The sequence below is a fragment of the Homalodisca vitripennis genome, chromosome X (assembly GCF_021130785.1).
Source record: "Homalodisca vitripennis isolate AUS2020 chromosome X, UT_GWSS_2.1, whole genome shotgun sequence".
In the NCBI taxonomy this organism is placed as follows: domain Eukaryota; kingdom Metazoa; phylum Arthropoda; class Insecta; order Hemiptera; family Cicadellidae; genus Homalodisca; species Homalodisca vitripennis.
Genome location: NC_060215.1, coordinates 8,295,490 through 8,321,691, shown reverse-complemented (window position 1 = coordinate 8,321,691; position 26,202 = coordinate 8,295,490). Strand labels below are relative to the sequence as shown.

The 26,202-nt window shown below is 33.9% G+C and overlaps 1 protein-coding gene across 2 annotated transcripts in view; it reads right to left on the bottom strand.

Moving 5' to 3' along the window:
* Positions 1-1,524: 1,524 nt before the first annotated feature.
* Positions 1,525-26,202, bottom strand: part of LOC124368645 (testin) — a 31,973-nt gene continuing 7,295 nt past the window's right edge. The window contains exons 4-13 of one of the 2 annotated variants that reach the window (XR_006922979.1): positions 25,565-25,698; positions 21,327-21,457; positions 19,614-19,768; positions 17,146-17,215; positions 13,048-13,751; positions 9,687-9,876; positions 8,758-8,862; positions 7,248-7,406; positions 3,873-6,217; positions 1,525-3,737 (exon numbers count right to left, since the gene is read on the bottom strand). Coding sequence is in view for 1 of the 2 variants with exons in the window: in XM_046825886.1 (XP_046681842.1) it covers positions 6,005-6,217; positions 7,248-7,406; positions 8,758-8,862; positions 9,687-9,876; positions 13,048-13,751; positions 17,146-17,215; positions 19,614-19,768; positions 21,327-21,457; positions 25,565-25,698 (1,861 nt within the window). In the remaining variant the exon portion in view is untranslated. Of the gene's footprint in view, positions 6,218-7,247; positions 7,407-8,757; positions 8,863-9,686; positions 9,877-13,047; positions 13,752-17,145; positions 17,216-19,613; positions 19,769-21,326; positions 21,458-25,564; positions 25,699-26,202 lie in introns of both variants that reach the window. The other variant, XM_046825886.1, reaches the window with a different exon arrangement.

Below are 26,202 nucleotides of genomic sequence, written 5' to 3'. Positions count from 1 at the left end.
GTGTGAAGTAAGTTACTGGGACGTCCTTAACATAACAATTTATCGTAAGAAAACACATAGGTTAGCAGTAATACCACAGGAAATTGATTTTCTAGTCAGTCTTCCGCCTTAGCTGGTGCATGTGAAGAGTGACCTTTGTACTCTTGCTTACGTGCAGTTATATCGCTTGGGTAGACATCATGTTGTTGGTATACCAGTCAGTATTATGTCATATTTTAGAAGTAGTCCATTGCTACATATTTTAGTGTTTAAGGTTGTGGTGTATTTTTATATATTAGGGTTTTATACACCAGAAGAAGAGGGTAGATTTCCATCCTTGAAACGTAGTATTATATATTTTCACACAACTACAATAACACTATTGGTTCAAAAGACCAGTAATTTAGCCATAATATTGTATATGGAGAATTGATTTGTCGTATGTTGACAACTGATAACATTAGAATGGAAACAATGGTCGGTTTCAGCTTATAACATGCACTAGTAACATTGCCAAGGGTGTGATTTGTAGGCCGATACATTGCGTGCTGGTGCCAAAGAATGCTATTTATTAATATGAAACTGTTGCAAACACTTACAAAAATGATTTTTTATTATGTTATAACTTTTTTTTAAACTGGATATTTTTTTAAAAAGTTTCTTCTATTCTTATTAAACATTACTAAAATTATCTTCTATTACAGTAGATGAGTAGGTCTTACACTAAATCTTTTCTAGTTCAAAACCTCTTTTCTCAATTTATTTACCACAGTTTTACTATGAATTATAAAATATTATACAACTTAAAACTAACACGCTATTGTGTTAATCAGTCACAACAAGTCAGTAAAAGTAATTTTTAGACTGACTGTCAGATATTTTCTCTTTTACTAAAAAGCTGATTCCAACACTATGTGCAGTGAAATATCATTTGGTTTATCTACTAACCGAATAGTATATAAAACTTCATATCACACACTCATACAAAAACAGGTTTATATAAATTATTTGATGTAAAACACAAGGAAAGTATAACATACATGGTATCGGAAAATCATGAAATCAGTAAAGAATTTACTTTATTTTGATTAAGTAAAAAAAGGGTCGTTGTATTAAAAAAATGGAATGGAACCTTACACTTCCTGCATGCTGGTCTTGAAACATTTTTCATTATAATATTTAAAAACTAGAAGAAATTTTATGCAGATTACACGTAAAAAATGTTTCAATATAGGTACTAAACAGAGAGATATGACAGTTTGAAAATGTTGACCAAAAACAGATTTTTGTGCACAGTGAGTGAACGACGCAACCAATGATAGACTTGACCACAATTATTTGTTGGTCTTGCTATTACACAAAACTTTGTCCATATTTAATCTTTGCTGTATCTTACTGTTTCCAAACTTCTTTTAGTGTGCATAACATTTGGAACAAATGTAAACGGATCTTGTGAAAACCACCGAAAAATTCTACTGCAATAATTTTTGTACACATATATTATCATATTAGAGAAAATAAAATAAAGGGCAGAATAAAAACAAATTTTAAGAACAATAAAAATACATATATTTAAGTGTTGCTTACATGACAGTATTTAGAAAACATGAACGTACATAACAATAAAAATATATCTATATTTGATAAATACTTTATTATAAGAAATCAGCAAATAGGTTTGAATCAAATGTACCCCAGAGCAGTTGTAACGTAATAGATCAGGAGGGTGATGCATACATGCCCATGTTTCCTTCCAAAATGTTTCCAGAAAAAACATAATTTTTTTTATATAAATATTAATCTCTACATTTAATAGAAGCTACAATGTTGAGCAACTGAACAAAATTTTGAATGTATTCATGCCAATAAAAACGGTCAAAACGGATTGAATTGAATATAAAATATTTGTAAGAAGGCCGAAAATCTCATATACTGTTTTTGTATAATTCTACAGAGGAATTTAAAACTAATCCAAAACTAGTGTTTACAACAGTAGAGTGTTTGAGTCATAATTTTGACAATTCCTATTTGCTCTTCCAAATAATGAAAAGTTCTCTGGAATGTACAAGATTTGAGAGAGTAAAAGAAAAATAAAATGCAATCTGAAGACCTAAAGTAAAGAATTGAATGTGGTTGTTGCACAGTGCTCTAGTTACCAGCAGCACATTCCCCGATTGTGGGATTTTTGGTGAGGGAACCTCAATCATGATCGAATTTGGCGCAAAAACTGCTTTAGCGTTCTTGTCATGGCAGAAAATTTCAAAAATAGAGTATTCACTTGATGAGCGTTACAATGACATAGCGCGATCTGAAAGCCCTTCACAGAAATGTTTGGACAAAATGTAACTAAAGTAAATAATCTCACGGATTCAGAATGGCGTTTCAGTCCAGGGTAAATCAATATAGACTTTAATTGTACAGGACGATAGGTTAACAAAATTATACCTGAAAATTTGAACATGACAAAAGGTATGTGAAAAATTAGAGAGAACAATATTGTAATGAACAAAAACAACAAAGACTAGATACTGTACATTTCAGAAAACTTAATTAACAGGTAACAAATCGTGGGTTACCTGGGCTGAATAAGGTACAACCTCAGTTTTGTCCGAGCAGACCTTTTACTGCCATCCAACATGATGTCACAGAGTCTTAGGGTTATGACAGCTAACTTCCAAAGAGCCTTTCTATTTGGGAGTGGTGTACATGGATGAAAGCGTACATGGATTATTTTTTAAACTTTTTAAAATATGTTTAGATAGGAGAAGAGGTTGTGGAAGACTACAGCACAAGGTTAGATACTTTGCAGCCAACCTCATTCGAGCTGGAAGAAGAAGGGCACTGAAAAAAGGCAGTAACTACAGGCAATGAAGGAAATTAAGCATTGTGCAGATAGGAGATGAAGTGGTGGGAGGCTACAGCACAAGGTTAGATACTTTGCGGACAAACCTCATTCGAGCTGGAAGAAGAAGGGCACTGAAAAAAGGCAGTAACTACAGGCAATGAAGGAAATTAAGCATTGTGCAGATAGGAGATGAAGTGGTGGGAGGCTACAGCACAAGGTTAGATACTTTGCAGCCAACCTCATTCGAGCTGGAAGAAGAAGGGCACTGAAAAAAGGCAGTAACTACAGGCAATGAAGGAAATTAAGCATTGTGCAGATAGGAGATGAAGTGGTGGGAGGCTACAGCACAAGGTTAGATACTTTGCGGACAAACCTCATTCGAGCTGGAAGAAGAAGGGCACTGAAAAAAGGCAGTAACTACAGGCAATGAAGGAAATTAAGCATTGTGCAGATAGGAGATGAAGTGGTGGGAGGCTACAGCACAAGGTTAGATACTTTGCGGACAAACCTCATTCGAGCTGGAAGAAGAAGGGCACTGAAAAAAGGCAGTAACTACAGGCAATGAAGGAAATTAAGCATTGTGCAGATAGGAGATGAAGTGGTGGGAGGCTACAGCACAAGGTTAGATACTTTGCGGACAAACCTCATTCGAGCTGGAAGAAGAAGGGCACTGAAAAAAAGGCAGTAACTACAGGCAATGAAGGAAATTAAGCATTGTGCAGATAGGAGATGAAGTGGTGGGAGGCTACAGCACAAGGTTAGATACTTTGCAGCCAACCTCATTCGAGCTGGAAGAAGAAGGGCACTGAAAAAAGGCAGTAACTACAGGCAATGAAGGAAATTAAGCATTGTGCAGATAGGAGATGAAGTGGTGGGAGGCTACAGCACAAGGTTAGATACTTTGCGGACAAACCTCATTCGAGCTGGAAGAAGAAGGGCACTGAAAAAAGGCAGTAACTACAGGCAATGAAGGAAATTAAGCATTGTGCAGATAGGAGATGAAGTGGTGGGAGGCTACAGCACAAGGTTAGATACTTTGCGGACAAACCTCATTCAAGCAGTCACTTTACTGGGAGCATCCGTTAATTATTTCAGTAAAGCTCTCTGTGACCAAATCTACTACAAATTATGTTGCTTCTCTTAAGCAATAACACAACATTTGGGCAACCTTTACATTAATTTATAAGAATCAATTTTATAACTTACAGACTAGCAGACTTTCTTTATCACAATAAAAAAGACTATTCTCAAATTGGCAACTATGTTGGAATTTATTATTAATTACTAGATTTCACTTAAACTGATATGTCTATGACAGTCTATACACATGAAATTCAATGGAGATGTAATATTTTATTTACCTGTGAAAATATTCATGAAACTATCTATATTAAAAATATGAAATAATACATAAGATATAAATGAATGAACTGAACTACCTCCATTTAGGTAACTTCATATAAATATTCTATTAATAATATGTATTCACATATTTTCCTAAACCTAAGAAATAATTATGAATGTATACAGTCAATAAAAATTCCAAAATAATATGTAGCTATAGAATAACTGCCATTGTCTAGAAATCCAGTAAACACCCATTATAAGCACAAGAAATAGAAACTGGCCCTAATACTTGACATGAACATAAAGAGTAGATAATACCTGACCACAATCATAATTATCTCACCTTATAAAAGTGACACACTACAAGATGATACACTACATAGCAAAACAGTTCCTAGGCTCTTGAGTTATACATTATTACAGTACCTATGTAGAAAAATATGGCAGTGGACATTGCACAAAATAAAAAATATAACAATAATAATAAATTTGTCAAGTTTAATAATAGTGGTACACTGTGTGTTATCTTATACAATTAATTATAGTATCAAATTAGCATATTTAACATGGTATGTTATATAAGACATAAGAGTACAATCTAATTAAGTAAAAATTTACCTAATTAGCTTCACTATATATTGTTATAAAAAGTATAGTAACCCTTTTAGGAAACAACAACCCATATATTATTATGTTTAGGTTTAGGCTAAAAAGACCAATCACCAATATATTGGTAATACAATTTAAGAATTTTATTTTAAAATCCGGTTTTAGTTGGCTCGGGGTTGGTTTGAATTTCTTGACATCGATATTGCCCGCACTGTGTTCCTATATAAACAGGAATGGTTCCCTTTCCCAACCCATTTCTCTGACTCTCCATCTCTATCAATTAATCAGTACGTGGACCGGCATAGTACCGAATCTGTGATTATGGCATTTAAGCTTATTTTTCATTGCTTAATGATAATAATTAATTGACGTTGACGTAGATGATAAAGTGCTTGATAAAATGACTGAGGTACCATCAACCACAGTCATTAAGTCAGTGTGTGTTTAAGTCAGGGTTGATAGGAGGGTACCCAACTGAATAAGAAATAAGGAGTATTGAAAAAAATTGTAATAAGGATCTTTTGATTTGATTTGAATTTATTATTCTTAAAATAATTATATATTCTTATATTACTTTTGTATGAACATTTTGATGAATTGTTAAAATAACTTGTAATCTCAAAAAACATTTTAACCGTAAATATGAGTGCATTTATTTCAAATGCTACATATTTTTACTATTTAAACATTTTTTATGAAACAAATACTACATTTTAAAGAAATATTTTGAAATGTTTGTAAACTTTTCACAAAATATATACATTTTTTGTTTTTCCCTAGTTTTTACAAAGAAAAATGCTCAAACAAATCAATTCAGTAGATCTATTAGTCCAGTAGATTTTTTCAGTCAATTTTACTTTATGAACTACTACAATTCTGCATGGTCTTTTAGGTGGGAAAAATATGAAAATTTCCAGTCCTAAAAGGGTTAATGTCAAAATGGCTACATGTTATATTTTAAATGCTAACAAATTCTTGAATCACAAATTCGACGTGACTTGTCAGCAAGGGAGTGAAATTGTTCGCAAAATTAATAACCTTTGTTCATTTTTGTTGCTAATTCTAAATAAGCTAGTCAAAAAATAGGAGAAAATTACTTAATACAAACTAACATAAGAAATAGTAGATATAAATATACATGTTTTAATGGACACATGTAAAAAGTTGGAGTTTTATAAAAGCACATAAAAGGTAAAATCACTTTACTCGCATTACAATACAAACTTACATAGCTCTGTAGCTAACATCATCCATAGCTGACACCGAACAATCTCTTGAGCAGTAGAGAGTGCCTCCTCTGCGTACAACTCTTGAACCTATCAGAGAATTGCCACAACTGTTGCAGTGGAAGCATGTTCCGGTAGCATGCCAATGCATGTCCATTATGGTAACTCCTTGTTCGTCAGGCTTGATGATCTTTCCACAGCTTTGGCACTTCTACAGAAACATCGAAATGTACCAAAATTAATAGTCACCTCTACACAGAATTTTAAAAAATGTGGGAAAAACCCTATGAAATGATTAAAAACGTTAAAAAAAAAACATTTCTTTTACTGTACTTGTGCTACATCATTTTATTCAGTGTGTGTTTCTTTACGTTTTCTTTGAAAATTGTCAACTCTAAAACTTATTACGTTATAATGTTACAATTTGATATGAATATTTATCTTACGATAACCTAACATACTTTATTTTAACCCCTAAGTGGTAATTGTAATTTAATAACCATTCTTCTTTACATGTAACAGCATACATGTATCTATCTTATATGAACATTTCTTCTTCATTGGATTATAAGTTTTTAAAGTTAAAATTTGGTTGGAAAGCGCCAAAAATGAATACCTTTTTCATTGTTATCGGCATTAAAACTTGAAGTTGATGTATGTATATTATTTACTTTATATGTCTAAACACACAAATTAAAAAGGTACATTTCAATTTAATTCCTGTTATTTTAGCTCTACTGATTAAGTTAGTGATTAAATTTCAAACTTGGGTAAATAAACTTTTTGAACCGAGCGTTAATGTCAGTGGCTATGCACTGGTAGTTGTTAGTCCCAACCTTCTAGGCAGTAACATTGTACACAATGATATCCACTTAAATATTAATTGTATCTTATTGAGTTGTGGTTTTTCTAAGATTACTCTCTGATATTCAGATTATTCCTTATCACCAGCTCCCGGAACCACATTCAATACACATTACATTCCACTAATGTAAGGCTTTATTGTATCTTACACTTAATTCAAATAGAGTGTAACAGACCATAGGACATTTATTTAAAAAAACCGATACCACAACACAGAACAGAGGTCCAAAACTGAAGTAGAAAACTGATCTCCATAACGTGAAATCAACCCCTACATAAAAACAACAAATTTCATCTTAATATAACAATGTTTTGTAAAACACAAGAATATTTATCAATCATACAAATTAGTGTTAAAACAAAGTAATAATATTTACCTTGCAGTATTTGGTTTCATAACATGGCAGGCAGATAGTTTGGTCTTCAGAGAGAACATATTTCATCCCTCCGAGTTCAACTTCGCACTCAGCGCAACAGAAGTGTCCCACGTGGTAAGCCTTGTCTTCGGCCATAGTGTACACATTAACGAAGATGAGCTAGAAATAAAAGTTTACTGCATGTATAGAAGGTCGAGCTTATAATTTAAAGAGAAATATATTAATACTTTATTATTTTTGCCAGCCTGTCCATCCTTGATAGAAAAGTTCTACCTTGAGTCTTGAAACTCAGCATGTAGGATCCCCTGGGTCCAAGTTTAATGGTTTTAAATTATTTGTTTTAATCAAATCTAAAAAGGTTTGATCAGTTTGTAGAAGTGTGTACTGCATATAAGGTACTGTATTTTTCAGAAAATTTGGCAGAAGTCTGTCAAAGCGATCTGCAAAAGGGCAAGCTGGAGAAGTGGACAAAATAGGCAACAGATTCGGTAGAGAAATGAGAATTTACAAAAGATGTATCAGTGTTAAACTAAAATTTAGGCCCAAGTGCCTTGTCACTTTACCTTCGATAATTTAGAAACATTTAAATATATTTATTAAAATTCAGTAATACAAAAGTGTCAAAATCAAATAATTTATTTGCTGTAAACAGTAAAATAATTGCATAGTAACATCAATTTATTATTTTATAATTTAAGAACGTTTTGAAGGTGTTAGAGGCTCCTGCACTGGTGAAAATTATGAATCCCCTACCATAGAAAAACTGTCATTTATAGTAAGCGCTTGCCGTTTGTGGAATTCACGCCCAAGTTTTGGAGAGCCAAAATAAGTTAACTTTGGCTGTACAGCTGTATTTCTTGCAGTGAATGGCCACGGTCATGGTACCTGTGAGTCACTAGTCTTTATTTTTTGCAGACAGAATGAATGTGTCAGTGAATGTTGTCTTTATTAAAAATAAAATCATATTGACCAAAAACAAAATGCCAATGTTGCAGAAGTAAAATGCTATTGAATCATCAGCAATGTTCAGAATCAATTTCTGAATGCTGATCCAATTTGAGAGCCTTATAATCAACTAAGTATCCGAGACAATTACAAAACACCATATGGTGGAAAATACATTATATTTATATAATTCTAGAACCATCAGTTTCAGAATTGATGATCAGAATCTGTCTAATTCTAGTAATAAGGTTTATATCAGAAAGTATAAACTAAACATGCATAAAGAAATGCTTTTTACTCCATTAATTGAAACATCTCACCATATTTAATAGATCAATACACATAGTTGTTTTTTCAGTTTCTGTCACATACACAAAACACTGAATCAAGTTCAGTTACATTTCATTTTATTTTATTTTAAAGTTGTCTGAGAATAAATTTTTAAAAGAATGATTTTTTGAAAAAAAAAAAGAACCAAACATCAATATAAAATGACTTTTTGTCTTTTGCACATTTATCGTACTAAAGATGTAAGTAAACAACTAAATAATAACAGTCAACTCACCTCATCACAAGCATGGCATCGGGGGATTTTCTTTATATCTGCGTAATGGCGTCCACAATACACTTTGTTCTTATGGAAAAAGTAGATTAGATCTACCAATAACTCCTGAAAATGAAAATTGTTGTTGTATTACTTTGTATTTACCAGTTCCTTTGAACAGATTTTTAACTCATAACTGTTACTAGTACTATTATCCGATTGTAAATTAATCTAATGTTAGTTCATAGGGTGTACTAGCTATTAGCAAACATATATGATCTGAAATTTTAACTTGTGACTCACTCTGTATAGTTGACCATGTTTATTGATAATCAGGGTAGACATTAAACTTGCAAATATTACATCCAAGTTGAAAAAAAAACAAGAGTATTTATTTACCAATATTTTCGTATTTGAATATAAAACAAGTGCTACGTCTATGATATGTCCAACCTTAACACATTCGCCGCAGCTGGCTGGAAATCCAGCCCCCACAATACCCTAACTAATTGCCTCAGTATGCTGTGCAAACCGTTATCGGATTGCTATCTCGGTTAATTTTCTCTGTTGTATACTGCGTTTGCTGTTATGTTTAGTATTGTATGTAACTGAAGAGGATATTTAACTCATTGAACACTTGTTTGCTGACGAAGAAGAATCAGATTCAAGTTCGGAAGTTCTGGTGATATTTTTAACATTGTGAAAAGTGGATATGTTGTTGTGGGTGAGGGGAATGTAAACATCTTTTAAAATATATAAATATTTTTAAAATAAACATAAATTGATTCGCGGGTGCCAGTGGGAGTCTGAAAACCACCAGAGTATCGAGTACGGACTGGAGAAGAACTGGCACTAGTGTCAGTGGGCTGGAATTTTAAGTTCTACAACAGTTAAAGTTAATCTACATCTAAGGAATATTTTAATGCATGCAAGTTTCAACTTGGACTTACATTGCATGTATTGCACACAAAGCACTGGGGGTGCCATGCCACTCCAGGTCCAGCCCGATCAGTTACCACTGCCACCGAGCCCGTTAGTATTGGTTCATGACACTGAGCGCAGGCCAGGGAATTCTCCATTTGCTTATTGGCATTTCTTAAATCCTCATCTTGTTGTGTGATTCTGACGTATCTCGGAACACTTTAAAAACACAAATCGATAATATGAACCATAACTAAATAATAACATGACAATAAAGCGTACCATAATATAGTACGTTTTAAAAAGAGCCAAAAGAAAAAGAGTTTTCTGGCAAAAGATATTGTGATACTCTCATTAAAGGTATAGTCATGAAATACCTTAAGAGCAAAATTAGTTGCAGTTACATAAATGTTAGAAAACAAATAATGAGAGGAGTAACTTAAAATTTCATTTTTGATTTATGTACCTTTCTTATGTTATAAAATATTACAAAAAGCAAATAGGAATGCATTCTCTATAAAACAAAACTGTATTGATATTTCTGTCTTCTCGAGACACTCTAAATTAGAATATGTTTAAAAGCACCCTCCAATTTTAGGAAGTGACAACCTATACATGGTGAGATTAAGAAGTAGTAGTACCACTTCTATTTCATCAGAAGTGATAAACTGTACTCCTCCCGATTAACAAACACTCAACAGACAAACTGAACATCTCCCCACTGATCAAAAACCAGATAAACAGAAGAATCAACACAACCCCTGGAGTCAGCCAAACCAGTAGAACAAAAACTCTAAATATGGCTGATAAACTACTTCAGTCATCAGAAGTGATAAACTGTACTCCTCCTGATTAACAAACACTCAACAGACAAACTGAACATCTCCCCACTGATCAAAAACCAGATAAACAGAAGAACCAACACAATCCCTGGAGTCAGCCAAACCAGTAGAACAAAAACTCTAAATATGGCTGATAAACTACTTCAGTCACCAGAAGTGATAAACTGTACTCCTCCTGATTAACAGACACTCAACAGACAAACTGAACATCTCCCCACTGATCAAAAACCAGATAAACAGAAGAACCAACACAACCCCTGGAATCAGTCAAACCAGTAGAACAAAAACTGGGTCAAAAGAGGGCAGTCAACAAAACAAACCAAGTCCAAAGATAAATGTATTTAGTACCTCTCCAAGTCTCTAAACATGCTGATAGACTACTTCAGTCAGCAGAAAATACTTAGATACCATTTTCGCTAAAATAAAACACAGCATCAACTTCTACTGAGACTCTTAATATCAATGACCATAGGACTACCCTTAAATTAAAAAATAGCCTCGGGATGAGACATATGAAGAATTCTGTACTAAACATATTGATTTCTCCTAAAAACATATGAAACAATACTATCAACACGTTTCATTTAAAAATGACCTGTTACTGCCCGTAACTGCTCCTGCGGGTACTTCCTCCACTAGAAAACTCTCATGGCTTCACAAGTGACATAGACACTCAACTCACACTACTTCTGCTTTTGCCTCAATTTCACATCTCCTGCACTTCAGTTTTCTTCAATCTTAAAGTATAATTTAGACCCTAAAATAAATTTGATCTTAAACCATGGACACAATTCACCACCAAAATTAAACAAAGGGCGTTTTTAGAATAGCATCTTCAGCAAGATGAAAACATTTGACAACAAACACCATCTCAATAATACATCAGAATGTGAGAAGACTGAAATGCAAACTGACCCTTTGCAAAATGACTTGACACTGTAATATTGACCGAGCATGGGCTGAGAAAAACTTAGCTGCAATCAACTCACCTAAATAGGTACACAGTAATGTCAAGCTTTTGTAGATGACAGCGTACATTTTGTGGGGTAGCCTTATACACAAAAGAATGTGTTATTTTACACAATTTATTTTATTATCTTTTTTTTATTGAATTGGCTGTAAAGGGGCCAACTTGAAAGAGATAACAATAGATTAAAGAATTAACTCTAACACAACTAGATAAATATAAAAATAAACTACAGCTAAACTGTTCAACACATTTTTCTCTCGAAACAGCTGTAAAGGGGCTCACTTAATTTAAAAAAATTAATGTTTTATCACTGCTGTCAATGTACCAGATATTACTCTCTAATAGCAATGAATGACAGAATATTCTATAAATGCTAGATTTACAATAAACCCATTTGAATTTGAATTTTCTTAAATGCCAAGAAAAAAAACAAACAAAAGGACTTAGCAACACAGCAGATAGGCAAAAAGTGGAAACAGGCTACCACCAGTATTAAGTTTTAAATTGTTTTAGGGACTTCTTAACCCTCCAGCTGGTATGAAACGAATTTTCATCGCCAAAGGCCCGTCCGATTTGGCAAGGACGAATATTCGTCGCCAAAGTAGACATGTACAGTTATTGAAATTTTAGGCAATTAAGGTTATATAAATGATTTTTATTTGATATATTCTGGAAGAGCAATAACTATAGTACCGATTTACTGTTCTTACTTAGATTATTGTCTTCTTTGTTTACCATAAAACATCGTTTTTTTTTGGACAGCTGACGTGAACGTAGTACGGGTTGACCACATTGTTGTGAAACTATAAGCAAGTGCCGGGTTATGTGTTTGAGGTTACGAATCCAATAGTATTTGGTGTAGTTATTATTGTTTTTTTAGCTTCATCAAATGATCTTAGAGAGCTCGTAGGGCGGGATCTAGGGACGCTGAGTGAAAAATTAAACTTTGTACAATATATGTATATATACAATATATGTATATATTGTACATATGTAAGATTAAAATTTATTATTTTATTTTTGTTTTATCTGTCATACTTGTATAAGTATAAATGCAGTCAAGAGATTATGTTTACCCACGAACAATAATATTTATTTGGAAATGTACGCATTTTTGAAAATAAGTAAATATGGGTGCTTTTTCATACAAAGCCCTGTTACACATACGTTTTGAGGTAAAAGTTACAATAATTATATATTTTTGGAATCAGGACGAAATTTCAAATAAGTTATACATTTACGGTTTTGATGTAAAGCTTATTGCTAAGCAGTTACACAACGGAATATGTACAAAAAAATTTCCAAAAACATTTTTCTCACATTTTGTAAAAAAATAAAAATATGTATCCATGGAAACAATAAGATATTGTTATTATAATGCTCTCCATATAGTTGTGAATACATTGACATATAATAGTTTATATTTGGACTAACAGTTATGAAATGTGATACATTATAAGAAACGTCTGCGAGGCTGTTAAAATAGAGCCGCCAGTACAGAGTGACACCATTGCCAGTTCTAGGGTTAAACATGGCAACAGTCAGTTAAAAAACTAGTAATATGTTTGTCTAATTTACCTCGGAGGCAGTTGGCTTCTGCCATCGGACGGTTTGTTTGCAGGAACATTTGTTCTGGGCACATAGCCTGTCGGATGGCTATCAAAGCCATACTGTGTATTCAACTGATACGGCTGATTCTGACCCAAAACTGATGACTTGTCTTGGACATTGTCACGATTTTCACCAATATTGTCTCCAAAGCTGCCTGAAGGATTAGATGGAGTAGTGGTTGCCTCTTCACGGGATGATGATTTATCATCAGGGTTGGGAGACAAGGCTTTGTTTATTTTATCTTCTTCACATTTAGAATCTGCATTTTGCACATCGGGATTGGTGATATGCGATGCTGCCAGAGCTCTTGTTAGATCATTCACTCCATTCTTTTCATTGTCTAGGAATGAGGGATCATCTAGAGGAGCAGGAAATCTTGGTGTAGGGTCCAAACACTTTGGAGGCAGCAAATTGGAGATTTCTGCCAGCAGTGGCTTAGGTCTCATGACTACTGGAACCCTGGGACTCACAGGTTTCCACACTGGCTGCAAGTTACGATTCCTAAAGTCTAAATAACGGGCATTATCCTCTTGTTGGTTCGTTCCTGGGAACTTATTGATTATTTGCGGTGATTGCGGCATGTTGGTTTGAAAGCTCTGGTCATGCCTGACATTTTTCGATTGTTGAGGTTGCTGTAAGTTTTGATCAGAACTTTCTGCTACATACTGCTTCTGTAACAAACATACACATCTTTAGTATCAACGCCACTAACATACGCAGTGTTGGCAAGCAGCGTACTAACGAACTGCGGCTCTATAGTAGCATACTACAAGTTTTGTAGCATTAACTATTACATACTGTATTTATCAATATTCTACCAAACTTTTAATTTTGTATAGACAAAGGCTAAAACCAGGTTGTAAACGAAAGTTTTGACAGAATAGAGCAAACTTGCCTTTACCAGATTGGAAGGATATTATTTTTCTTGTTAACATAGAGACATCCTGCCTCACACTACTGACCAAGAAATTAAAGAAATAGTAAAACATCTCAAACCAAAAAGTTCTTCCGGCAATGATGAAATATCACCAAAACTTTTAAAGCACTGTATCAATGAACTTAGCACACCACTGGTAGTTATATTCAATAAATCGTTTGATCAAGGACTTTTTCCATCAGGAATGAAAATCTCCAAGGTGTATCCAAAACACAAAAAAGGTTGCCCAGCCACTGCTAGCAACTATCGACCGATCTCCCTAATATCAACATTTTCAAAGCTATGTGAAAGAATAGTCCTTAAAAGACTCCTGACATACTGCAATGAAAACTGTCTCCTCACAAACGCACAGCATGGCTTTATTAAGGGCAAGTCAACAACAACAGCCATGATTAAACTCATAGAATCTGTTATTGACGACCTTGAACAGCGAAAACTCTCTACTGCACTTTTTTTAGATTTTTCAAAGGCATTCGACTGCTTGAGCCATGACCTCATTATAACAAAACTGGAAGCCTTAGGCATAACAGGGAAAGCCAAAGACTGGTTCAAAAGCTACCTAACTGGACGACACCAACTGGTGGAGCTCAAGCACACAGAAAATGGCATTACCAAACATGTGCAATCAAATACATTGCCAGTAACCCGTGGCGTACCTCAAGGCTCTGTGCTGGGCCCAGTCCTCTTCGTTTTATTCACTAATGACATGCCCCAACTTCTTCAGGACCACTGTTTTACCATCATGTATGCGGATGATACGACACTGTTACTAAATGACAAAACAACTGATAAATTAGCCGTTACCGCATACATAGCTCTTAACATGGCCTATCAGTACTGCCATAACAATGACCTGGTCGTCAACCCTACAAAAACTAACCAAGTTGGATTTGGGCACCGAAACGAAGATGTACCACAGATACCAGGCGTCACCTTGGAAAGCCAAGTGAAATTTCTAGGCATAACTCTAGACAACATGTTATGCTGGACCCCACACATAGAAAATCTTTGTAAAAAATTAAACACTAGTGTCTATGCAATTAAACAAATTAAGGCCATTAGTGACCTAGCAACAGCAAGAACTGCATATTTTGCACTCTTCGAAACACACTTAAGGTATGGCCTTGCCGTCTGGGGTGCAGCTTCTGCAGAAAACATCGAGAAAATCCTGGTCATTCAAAAAAAGGCAGTCAGAACTTTAGCCGGACTGCAACGACTTGACAGCTGCAGGGAAGCATTTAAATCATTAAATATCTTAACGATTGTTGGACTCTACATCAAAGAAGTTGTGATGTACGTGGATGGAGAAGATCTCTTGAGAGGATCGGATCTACACACCTACTGCACACGTAATGCCAACCTCTACAACCTCCCAGCACATCGCCACATTCAATATGAGAAAAAAACCACATATAAAGGTGCTAAATTCTTCAACCGTCTACCAAGGGACATAAGAACAGGAAGTGGAAGCAAGCTGAAATCAAGACTTCACAGCTGGTTGGCCGAACGTCCATTTTACTCCATCAACGAGTTCCTTCAACATGACTAAAACGATTCCAAAGAACGCTTTATCTGTTAAAACATTTCACTGACTCATTTACAAATGTATAATTTGTATCTCTATGTGATTTGAATTATGACTATGTATAATTGACACCATTTCTGTTCTCAATGAACATGTTATTAAAGGATGTTTTGATTTGATTTGATTTGACATATAACACATACCGGTAAATGGAATATTTTGGGGCCCACTGGGCACTCCCCCATGGAATAATCTACTCTGTCAATGTGATACTGCTTTCACTTCTTTTGAATTCACATAAATGATTTTCTCTTCCTATTTCCATAGCAAGAAATGAAAAAGATTTTGCATCTGCATATGGTTTTTTGTATAGAATTTAAGTCTGGTAATGAGTACAGTTTTAATTTTTTTCTTCTATTGTGTTGATGGATTAGGCATTTGTTAAGTATTGCAAGAATTCACATTTTGTAAATAATCATTTTACTTTAAACATAGTTATAAACTGTCAAAGATATTCAAATATATGAAATATTCCCAGGTAATTTTTTGGGATCAATGTTCTTAATAAGTTTAAGAGCTGTTTTTATAATTCAAAATGTTATCAAGATTTTCTGTTTTGCCAATTTATATTAATTCCAATCAAAATTATTATCTACTCAAAGGCAGAGAAGTGGTTTACTGTTGATAGGTTTAAAATTTTCAGAATTTATAAGAATTACATGTTCTGTTAAATGTTGTGATTGAGCAGTTTGACAAGTTCCAAAAACTGTGCTATATTTTGAGAATTTAATCGTCAGCATTAAGACACATACTACTTGCTTGATTCCTGTCAAGCATTGAAAAATGTTACTTGAGTTTCTATATTTTTTGATGAGGGACGAGTGTAGGCTCCTGCACTTAGTACTAAAAGTACTTTGCATCTCCCTTACTTATATTTATCTCTTGATCCTAAGACTTCTATAAAAGTCTATTAGATTAGTGGGTTCTTATTATCTTATTTCATTTGGGCTCAAGTGCCATGTCCCTGACTAAAAAATATAGATACCCAACTTTTAAAGTTAACCACAAACTAACCAGCAGAACAATAATGAAAGTTACATTAAATTTAACTTGTTTTATTAATAGTACCTCTCAGTTTTTATGTTGTTAACAACGAAAACAGGTACCGGTTTTTGGCCTTTTTCAACTAAACTGCAACTCTGAAAACTCATAACTCGGAAACTTGTGATCTGATAACATTAAATGTTTATACAAGATAGTTACAAGTCTACTATTTTTGAGTTTGTAATTTTAGAATTATGGGAAAAAGTTGTAATTAAATTACCATCTTAACTTCTATTCTTGACTGAGCAGTTCAAACACTTCTGCATGGTCACATTGTGAAGCTCTTAAAGTATCACAATGTAATACTTAATTACTGTAATAGTATCTTGTAGGGATACTATTTTTTTGTTTAAATGTAAAAATGTTTCCTCAATCAGTTTTACAACGAAGGTATAGATCATGTTCAGAGGGGGGAGAGGGAGGTCAAGATTGAAATATGATAAATACTTGCTTTTACTATCAATAACTAATATTAGAAAATATTGAAAACTGTACTTACATGACAAACCTTTAGGACTCTTCCTTGTCCAACTACATTATCTCGAATATTTTGTAAGTACTTCTGAAATCTGTAACAAAATCCTTAACTGTAAAGAACAATTTTATTTTAGTTTGATCAAACCATGCATTAACAAGCAATAAAAATGCAAAAGTATAATCCATAGTAAAAACATGGAAACAATATAAGACAGCAAAGTACGAATCATATTACGGTGATCCCTTTTCCCTTGATTCAAGATTAAAGATTGCACAATAATTATGGACAATCTTCCAACTCGGACTAGGAACCACACAAGGTGTCACACAATCAACCGGTCAAAATCATGGAAAAAATATATTCATGCTGCTAGTAAAGCCTGTAGCCACATCCCCACAATGGCAAATGGCATAAATCGGCTTTGGCGAGTAGCAAGTGTGGCACATGCTTGTGCCGCTGTGTGCCAAGAGGTTGTGCCATGTGCCGATCCCAAACCAAGTAGATGTAGATCAGAATAAAAGTGGGCCACACAGCAAACAGGAGTAGAAACATGTTGTACGACAAACAGGAGAGTACTAAAATTGGTTTGATTCCTAGATTATGAAATTCAAAGTAGACTTTCAAAATCTGTAGAAATCATCAAAAAACAATTCTTGAACCCCATCTCAACACTATATTTTAGCACATCGGAATCATCCAGTATTAAATAATTTGTAATACATCACTATCACTATACCTATTACAGCTTTTCAGTTTGAGCTAAATCCATAATCTCCACGGTAACCTGGATCGTTCAACTGCACCAATAATAAAAACTTATGTGGCTGTTAACAAAAAATCTACATCTGTTGACATATTTCCAGAGACTAATCAATTTTTAATAAAACTGTGCTATTCTGCTTTGCTGTACTACAAAACAAAAATATTCCATTCTGCCAAATTGATCGACCTTGCCATACTACCAAACAAAAATATTCCATTCAACCAAATTGATCGGCCTGGCCGTACTACCAAACAAAAATATTCCATTCAACCAAATTGATTGGCCTGGCCGTACTACCAAACAAAAAGTTCTATTTGGCTAAGCCGATCGGCATTACAGTACAGGTTGGCCACTCGGAAAAGTGGGGACGCGGAAAGAGCTCATTTGAAAACTACTAAGAAAAATAAAAAAATTTGGTAACTTTCTGTTGATTATACGTGTCCAGATCTGTAGCCAAAGTAAGAGATTGTATCTGTTATTGTTGTTGGATATGTGTAATTTTTAACCTGACAGTATTCAGAGTATTTTTACAACAAAGGTTTAGGCAATTGTGATTCCACCCCATCATTATTCAATATTGCAAAAACTATTACCAATTCAAAGTTCAGTTTATCCGATCCAAGTACATGAGGTTATATAATGTCAAAATTTAGTGACTACATTATTAGAAACCTATTAAGACATTGCTTAAACATTAAAGACTGTGATTTTCCTAAATTTGAATTTATATATATACAAAGTAAGAATAGCAAAAGAACTAATGTTATTTATATTATTCCCAAATGGGGAGTTGTTAAAAACGAGGATGGTTTATGCACTCTATTACAAATGGCTGTTTTTATTGTGTTCCATGCAAGCTTTTTCAATCTTATAAAAACGAGAACTAGTTTCGTAAGGGTTTCAGTGATTGGAAAAATAGCAGCCGCCTTTTTGAGTACAAGAGTGCAGATCATTGGCTAAATACAAAAAAAATTGTTGTCACACGGTCGAATGATCTTCAGAAAGTATATTCTGCACTACATAAAAATTATGTTAAAAAAGTAGATTACTGGTATAAAGTCCTTAGAAAGATTGTGGACGTTGTAAAATTCCTTGGTACCCGTGAACTTGTTTTTTTGGAGAGGTTCCGGTTCTGAGGAGAATTTAGTTTTTCAGGAAAGAGAAACTTTATTGGTAGGTACTTTAGAGCTTGTTGTGGAGTATAATGATTTTTTGTTTTTAATTCACATTGAAACAAGGGGAAATCCTAGATCAGAAAGAGCCAGCTATGTACCTAAATGTATTTGTAACAAATTTATTAAACTTATGTACAGAAAATTTGTTGCTGTTATGGTGGAAGAGCTGAATATAAGTAAATATTATTCTCTAAGTATAGATTCCACGCTTGACATTACCATCTCAGAACACTTGACAGTTATTGTTCGTTATGTTTTAAATGATGGAATTCCAGTGGAGCAATTTCTGTCCTTAGTTAAACTTAAAGACCATACTGGAGCACATATGGAAGAGATAGTTTCAAAGCTCTTTCAAATCTAGATATTGCATGTACAAATTATATCTTCCAACAAAATTACCTGTTTTCTATCCAATATTCAAAACCTCAAGGGTACAGTTTTTGACAGCTTTTCAAACTCCTTACAAGTTTTCCCCCGTGAAGATGAATCACTGGTTTAGGCCCTAACTGTTATGCAATTTAATTTTTCAAGTTAAACTTTAAGTGACATACCCAGCTTGTGCTTCTGCAGGTAGTTTGTGCCAGACTGATGGATCAATATCATGAAGCGGAATCTGCTTGGCAAGCTGTAGATTGCGCTGTACTGCTCCAACGGAACTGCTGATCGGCATTTTGTTCACTGGGAGTTGAACCATGTACTCTGCAGCCTAGTAGTTCATTTTCATTAGAAGTGGCCAGTAACATATTGTACATATATTAAATCTACTTATTCAAGTAATCAATAAAAACTTTTAATTCAGATAATAACCCTGTACAAAATTTAATCATGTACAGTTTTACAACCACATCATAAATCCAGGCCTGAGTCACAAGTGTGAGGATTCCCGAACTGATTAGTGTTAATTGTAACTTATCATTAAACCTTTGTGTACACATGAAATTTTTTAAATCTTATAAAAACCAAAGTTACTACTTACGTTTTAATACTCATTCACACAATATTCACCACAAAAATTTGTTCAATTTTCCAATTTATAATTTATCTTTGTTTGAAAGGAGTCTAATGTGCATGGGCATAAAGTTGTTTGATTAAATCTCAAATTCTTTTTAAAGTCTCCCTGAGAAAATTTATCATGAAGCTATCAAAGACCTGCTTATGAAAAAGGCCTACTGTAGTGTTACTATGTCAGTTGAAAATTTTAACTAAACCCCAATGTATGTATGTCAACTTACATTATTGTAAATTTTTTACACCATCCTGTTCTGTTTGTTTGTGTCTGTAAAAGGTTTATATAAACAATGTATTTTCACATCTATCACATACATTATGTAACTATTTATTACTTTTTATTTTAATAATGTAATTAAGACGATGCACCAACTCATGGTTGCTTTTTGGCAACTGTATACAAGTATTATGTGCAAATACAATATTTGAAATATGTTAACCCATTGCGGATCATATTGTTTTGGCGCGCGCGGACACCAGCGGGCGCGAATTAATTCACGATCAGCGGCCGCACGAACAGCAATGGTGCGCCACATCGTATCACTCGCTTTTGTATACTAGAAAATTCAGCTGCGAAGGTATTCGTTCAGATGGAACATGGGCTTGCTGGGGTATCCGTGATGTAGGAACGATAACACGCGAGCAAGGTTACGGCGTGGCAGGGATGATGTCTGAATCATAGTCTAAATAAAGCGGCTCGGGCGAATCGATTGCAACATCCGGGCCATTGTCTAGACTAAACCCACCAACATGTACGTCTGCGTCGTTTAGTTGTGTCACTAACCTCAAAAGTATTATAATAACAACTGAGGAAAACACCCAATCAGAAGCGCTAAAAAGCAGAGAGTAAACTCATATGAATGATTTTTCAACTTCGACATACAACTGCGTTCTGTAGGATATTTATAAAACTTTTGAAAACTCTAAACGTAGACCGTTGTTAAACACTCTTAGTAGACAAGTGAAGACGATCGCCCGATCTATCAGACATTACAGAACTATTTGGAAGGAAATTTAAAAGCAGACCGCTTTTGCGACCTGAGCTCGTCACTGTGCCGTTAGGCCCGGCCGCTGCGTGACGAGCCCAGCTCGTCAGTGATCCGCAATGGGTTAATGGAAAATTTTTGACTTTATCTTCTTGAAGAATAGGTTATTTTGTTACTAAAAATTCTTTGGATAAATGTGGAGAAACTTAGTCAAACTATAAAGTTCTACATGTTGCTACGATCCTACCGAGTTTTTATATCATTACTTACCAACTCCTTAGATACGTGTGGGGGGACCCAGTCAAACCACAAAGTCTTATCTGTTGGTCCAGTCTCATTTAGAATAGTTTTCAGGTCATCAGTTTTAGTTTTTGGTATTTTTGTCATGATATGAAGTAACTCTGTAACAATACAGTCATCTGTTAACACATAAAATAGAATGACTCCATGTAACACAACAACATTCCACAATCATCTGAATCTCCAGAGAGGCATCTTCAGGATTTCTTTCAAATGGTTGTAATTTTAAATCAGTCAATCGATCAATGTTTATTTGCACAATATTTCATAACATTGTAACATCAAAAATAACCAGTGCTTCGTCATATAAAAAATATTCAATTAAATTATGAAAACAAAGAACTTATTCTTCAGAATTTGTAATAGTATTTGTAACAATTCTTTTAGAGCACAATAAAGACAATTTTCACTTCAAATAATGAAACTTAAACATAAAGTCAATTGAAACACTTTATAGCTATGTACAGAGTATACAATGATACATTTTGACAGGGAATTTGAAATCTATTTTTGTTTGGTTGGAATTTTTTAGATAGGCTGAAATATATACTGATACACTGTTTAATAATCAAAGATTTGGTAATCTAACTAAACAGATTTATTGATTGGTTTTTAATTGGGTTCTTGACAATCAAATGAAACACAGTAGAACCCCTCATATCCGGCCACCACGGGACCGAGCCCCTGGCCGGATAACGATTCGGCCGGATAAACCAACCTACAGTACACAACACTTGACGAAACAAAACAATTGTACTGTACTGTACTAACCGCACTGGAAATAATCAACGAACTGTTTACAGGTTAAACCTACTAGCTCAACTGAGGACAACACAGGAAAATGTAAACAAATAGATACACCAAAGAAACGCACGAGTCGTGGGAGACTAGTGCGTGCAACTGCGCGTCCGCAAGCCGTGGTAAATAAATTTCGATATTGGCTTCCGGGAAGTGGCCGGATAATCCGAGGTACGGTAAAACCGAGGCCGGATATGAGGGGTTCTACTGCATCGAGTTGAAACATGTCACATTTTGAAACAATAGCTTGAACATGATACAGATTTTCTGTCAAAGATCGTGGTATTATTTTAACATTAAAAGTTTCAGCAGAAATTTTACCAAGTAGAAAACAAAATTTCGCAGCTGCATGTTGTTCACTTAAACTTGCAATCATAAAAAACGAAACAAGAACATAACAGGGGGGAGACGTGCGGAAGGCCAGTTGTGACAGTACTGTTATGGCTAGTGGTTCCTCCGATAATCCTTTTTTATGTGACGGTGTGAGAACACGTTACTTAGTTTCACGGTTTCAAGTGAAGATCAGGAAAATTTAAACGTTTTTTGTACGAACACGGCGTTTTGCAACGCACCAATGTTTTTCTTTCATTGACATCAGCCGACACTTATACTAAATAACAAATAATTAATTTGCAGCTCGAAATTTAAGAAAAACATTGTTTGTTTTTATCAATATTATTTTTTATTTACGTTTTCAGTTATCGAGTTGAGACGAGTACCTGCCGAAGCCCCCGCTGATGTCAACAAAAGAAAAACATCCCTCAAGATAGTACCTATCAGTAAAATATCATATTCTAGAGGGCAAACTTTGGTGCGTTGCAAAACGCCGTGTTCATACAAAAAACGTTTTAACTTTTCCTGATCTTGAAACCGTGAAACTAAGTAACGTGTTCTCACACCCGTCACATAAAAAAGGATTATCGGAGGAACCAGTGGCCATAACAGTACTGTCACAACTGGCCTACCGCGCGTCTCCCGCAAGCCACTGTTATCGCTTGGACTTTGAACCTTCTTATCGCTCGGCAACCTGTAGGACGGCCTTGCGGGGCTTGAATTATATGTTTCTTGCTTTCTGAGAACATCCTTATGACCGTAGTAAAATATGAAAAAGTTTGGGGTTGACCAAGTAATTGCTCAGAATTACCATTCATCAGATATAATAAAGCCTTGTAAAAAATAGGTCTGTTTCAAAACGTTAATAACATAAAATATTATGTTGTTAATGAATAGTTTCATCTATAAAGATTTAGTATTGTTTAAAATTAAGCAAAAGCTCTAGTTACAAATTGTAAAGTTGTTATTTGTAGCAAGTTAAATATGTGGTTGCTTCAAACATCAAGTACAGTCTGTGTAAATGCTAACAATTATTGTTCTCCTATCCTAATTAGAATTTACCACAACAAATCATATTTTCAACATGTTTGAAACTTCTTATAACTGAAAACTTTACATTTAAAACACACAAAACCAATACTTAAAAATTTTTATTTTTGTGAGGCCATTCGATAGCAAGGCTATCTTCGTCAAACACATCACAAAATTAAATACAAAAAGTTTACTTTTTGAATTGGTTTTGTGTGTTTTAAATGTAATTAAGTTAACAGTAGCCAATACAAGCTCTTTCTTCAATATACTTATAACTGGTTTGTTCCAGAACATAAGTTCCAAAACATAAAGTAGTGTCAACCTTAGAACATGTTGTGAAATCAAATTTTATAACTATAATTTGTTTCTTTTCAGGCCTTCAATTCAAGATAGTATAATTGTTAACCCTGGAACTGGCAAATGCCCGATATCGGGCGTTTTAGTCGCATCCTAGATGGCAGCGCCCGATATCGGGCATTTTAATATGTCTTTTAATTTCTCAATACTACGTACTTAAAACACGATCAAAGATTATCGGTATTGATACCAATCGAAAGAGGAAGGTTCAACTTATGTAAATAATACACTAATAAATAATTTTATCGTTTCGTTACACGTCCATACATTTTATAATCTCTGAACTGTTTGTTTACATTCTCCCTCGTACCGCGCTAGTTGCGCACGCAGCGATGAGTCAACTGGTTCATTCAGCTATTGTTATTTCGTCAGCTGCTTGGTGTTCTGTCTGGTTTATTGTTTGTTTGAGTTCGTTGTAATGATGGTTGTGTATATGACACAATAATAGTAAGTTTTTTGTGCGTGTTTACATAATGGATCATAATTTCCGCGATCGTTCAAGTGACATTCGACATGACTAGTTGAACACGAAATAAGCAACGAACGATGAGGATTCCGATTTAGACATTCAATCAGAACATAATTAAAAAAATATATAATAAAAAATAAAAAAAATAGAAAATTAATATGAACTAATAGTTACAAGATTGTACAAATCCAAGTGAGCTTTGAAGTTCTTACTTTTGTTGGTAAGTAGCACTTTTGAATGTCAGTGTATGATTTTTGTATCGTTTACCACATGTAAAAATAAATACCTTATAAACTATGTGATGTTTTATTTTTAATCCGAATTAAATGCTCTTTCTTTTTTATATTTTGGATTTTGCATATCCGTAACAACAACAATTTTACAAATCAAAAACTTTGAACTAACTTTTCTTTTTTATAAAAAAAAAAAAATTTTTCATGAAGAGGTAAAGTAAGGATATTTTTTATGTGATGTGTGATATATTATGTGAAAAATGTTCCTTGAACAATGCTGAATAAAAAAATATATAATATGAAATAGGTACTTTATAGTAAACATAATAAAATAAATGTAAGGCAATGTATGAAGTATTAAAAACACTCCGCCACTGAGAGAAATATGACCGCCAGTTCCAGGGTTAAATAAAGAAAACAATTATTTTTATGAATAGTACATAATATAGTAATTAGATTAGACAAAATAATTGCTTCTTCATCTGAAGAACCCTGGAAAATTGCAGTTACGTTCATTGGCCATTTTAACTGTCATCCTAAATTAGTAATTAAATGCGGCTCTGCTACCAATTTCTTACTTAACAGCTACTTCAAATACTTACAAAACAGTCCTGAGAAAAGTGATACTTACTAGAAAACATTTCAAACTTTCATCCATTTTAGAATAATTGGACTGTACGCTTGAGACGGTGCTATTGATTTTGGGTCAGGAAAATTGTTTTATGTTAAATTCATAGGCCTTTCAAGCTTTGCAAAAGAGTGAACATAAATACTAAATTCAGGCAAAAATTAGGACTTGTATGATTGTTTTTGATAAGGCTTGCCCAGCACTGTTTTACAAGCCTTTTCTGTTTTACTAGACTTTTCTGAATGGTACATCTAAACTAAAGGGTACATTTCTAGAAAAAAGGGCTTCTTATCCATTACATGCTGAAAAAACGGTTTCTTCATACATCATCAAAAGTACAAAACTTGTCATAAATTACCTGTTTTTGCGGGTCTGGATTGTTTGGCATTATTTTGGGGATCTTTGTACAACAATATTTCAAAACGAAGGTCATTTTCATTTGGTGGAACATCATGATCCTCTTTTTTACACTTGCAGCTTATACATCTTTTCCTGAAAAAGAATATATTATAAAAATAAAAAACACTGCCATACTAACAATTAAGAGTAAACACTAATAAAAAATAATTAATTAATAACTGTGCTTTTATAATTAAATCATTACTTCAGAATTAAATATGGTGTTTAACTCTGAACTCAATGTAGGCCTATCTTAAATACAAACCAAAATCAAGAATTTAATAAAAAGCTGAATTAAAATTTGAATGTTGTTTGTTATTAAGAATAGTTTTAGGCTTATTATCATTATTTAGTTGTCAACAAATGGACGTGAAGTAACTAAAATTTGAGGAAGCACCGTTTCATTTCAATAGCGATGATGATGTATTGATCCTAATTTTGTTTTATAGAATATTGCCTGATGTACTAATAAAATTTGGATATTTTATGACCCAAGTCATCATTAAGTTCAGATACAGTGCCCTTCAGGACCATACCAATCCCTGACATCGCAGCCAACCTAATCAAATGAAGCCAACTTTTGTCTTACACTTTTTT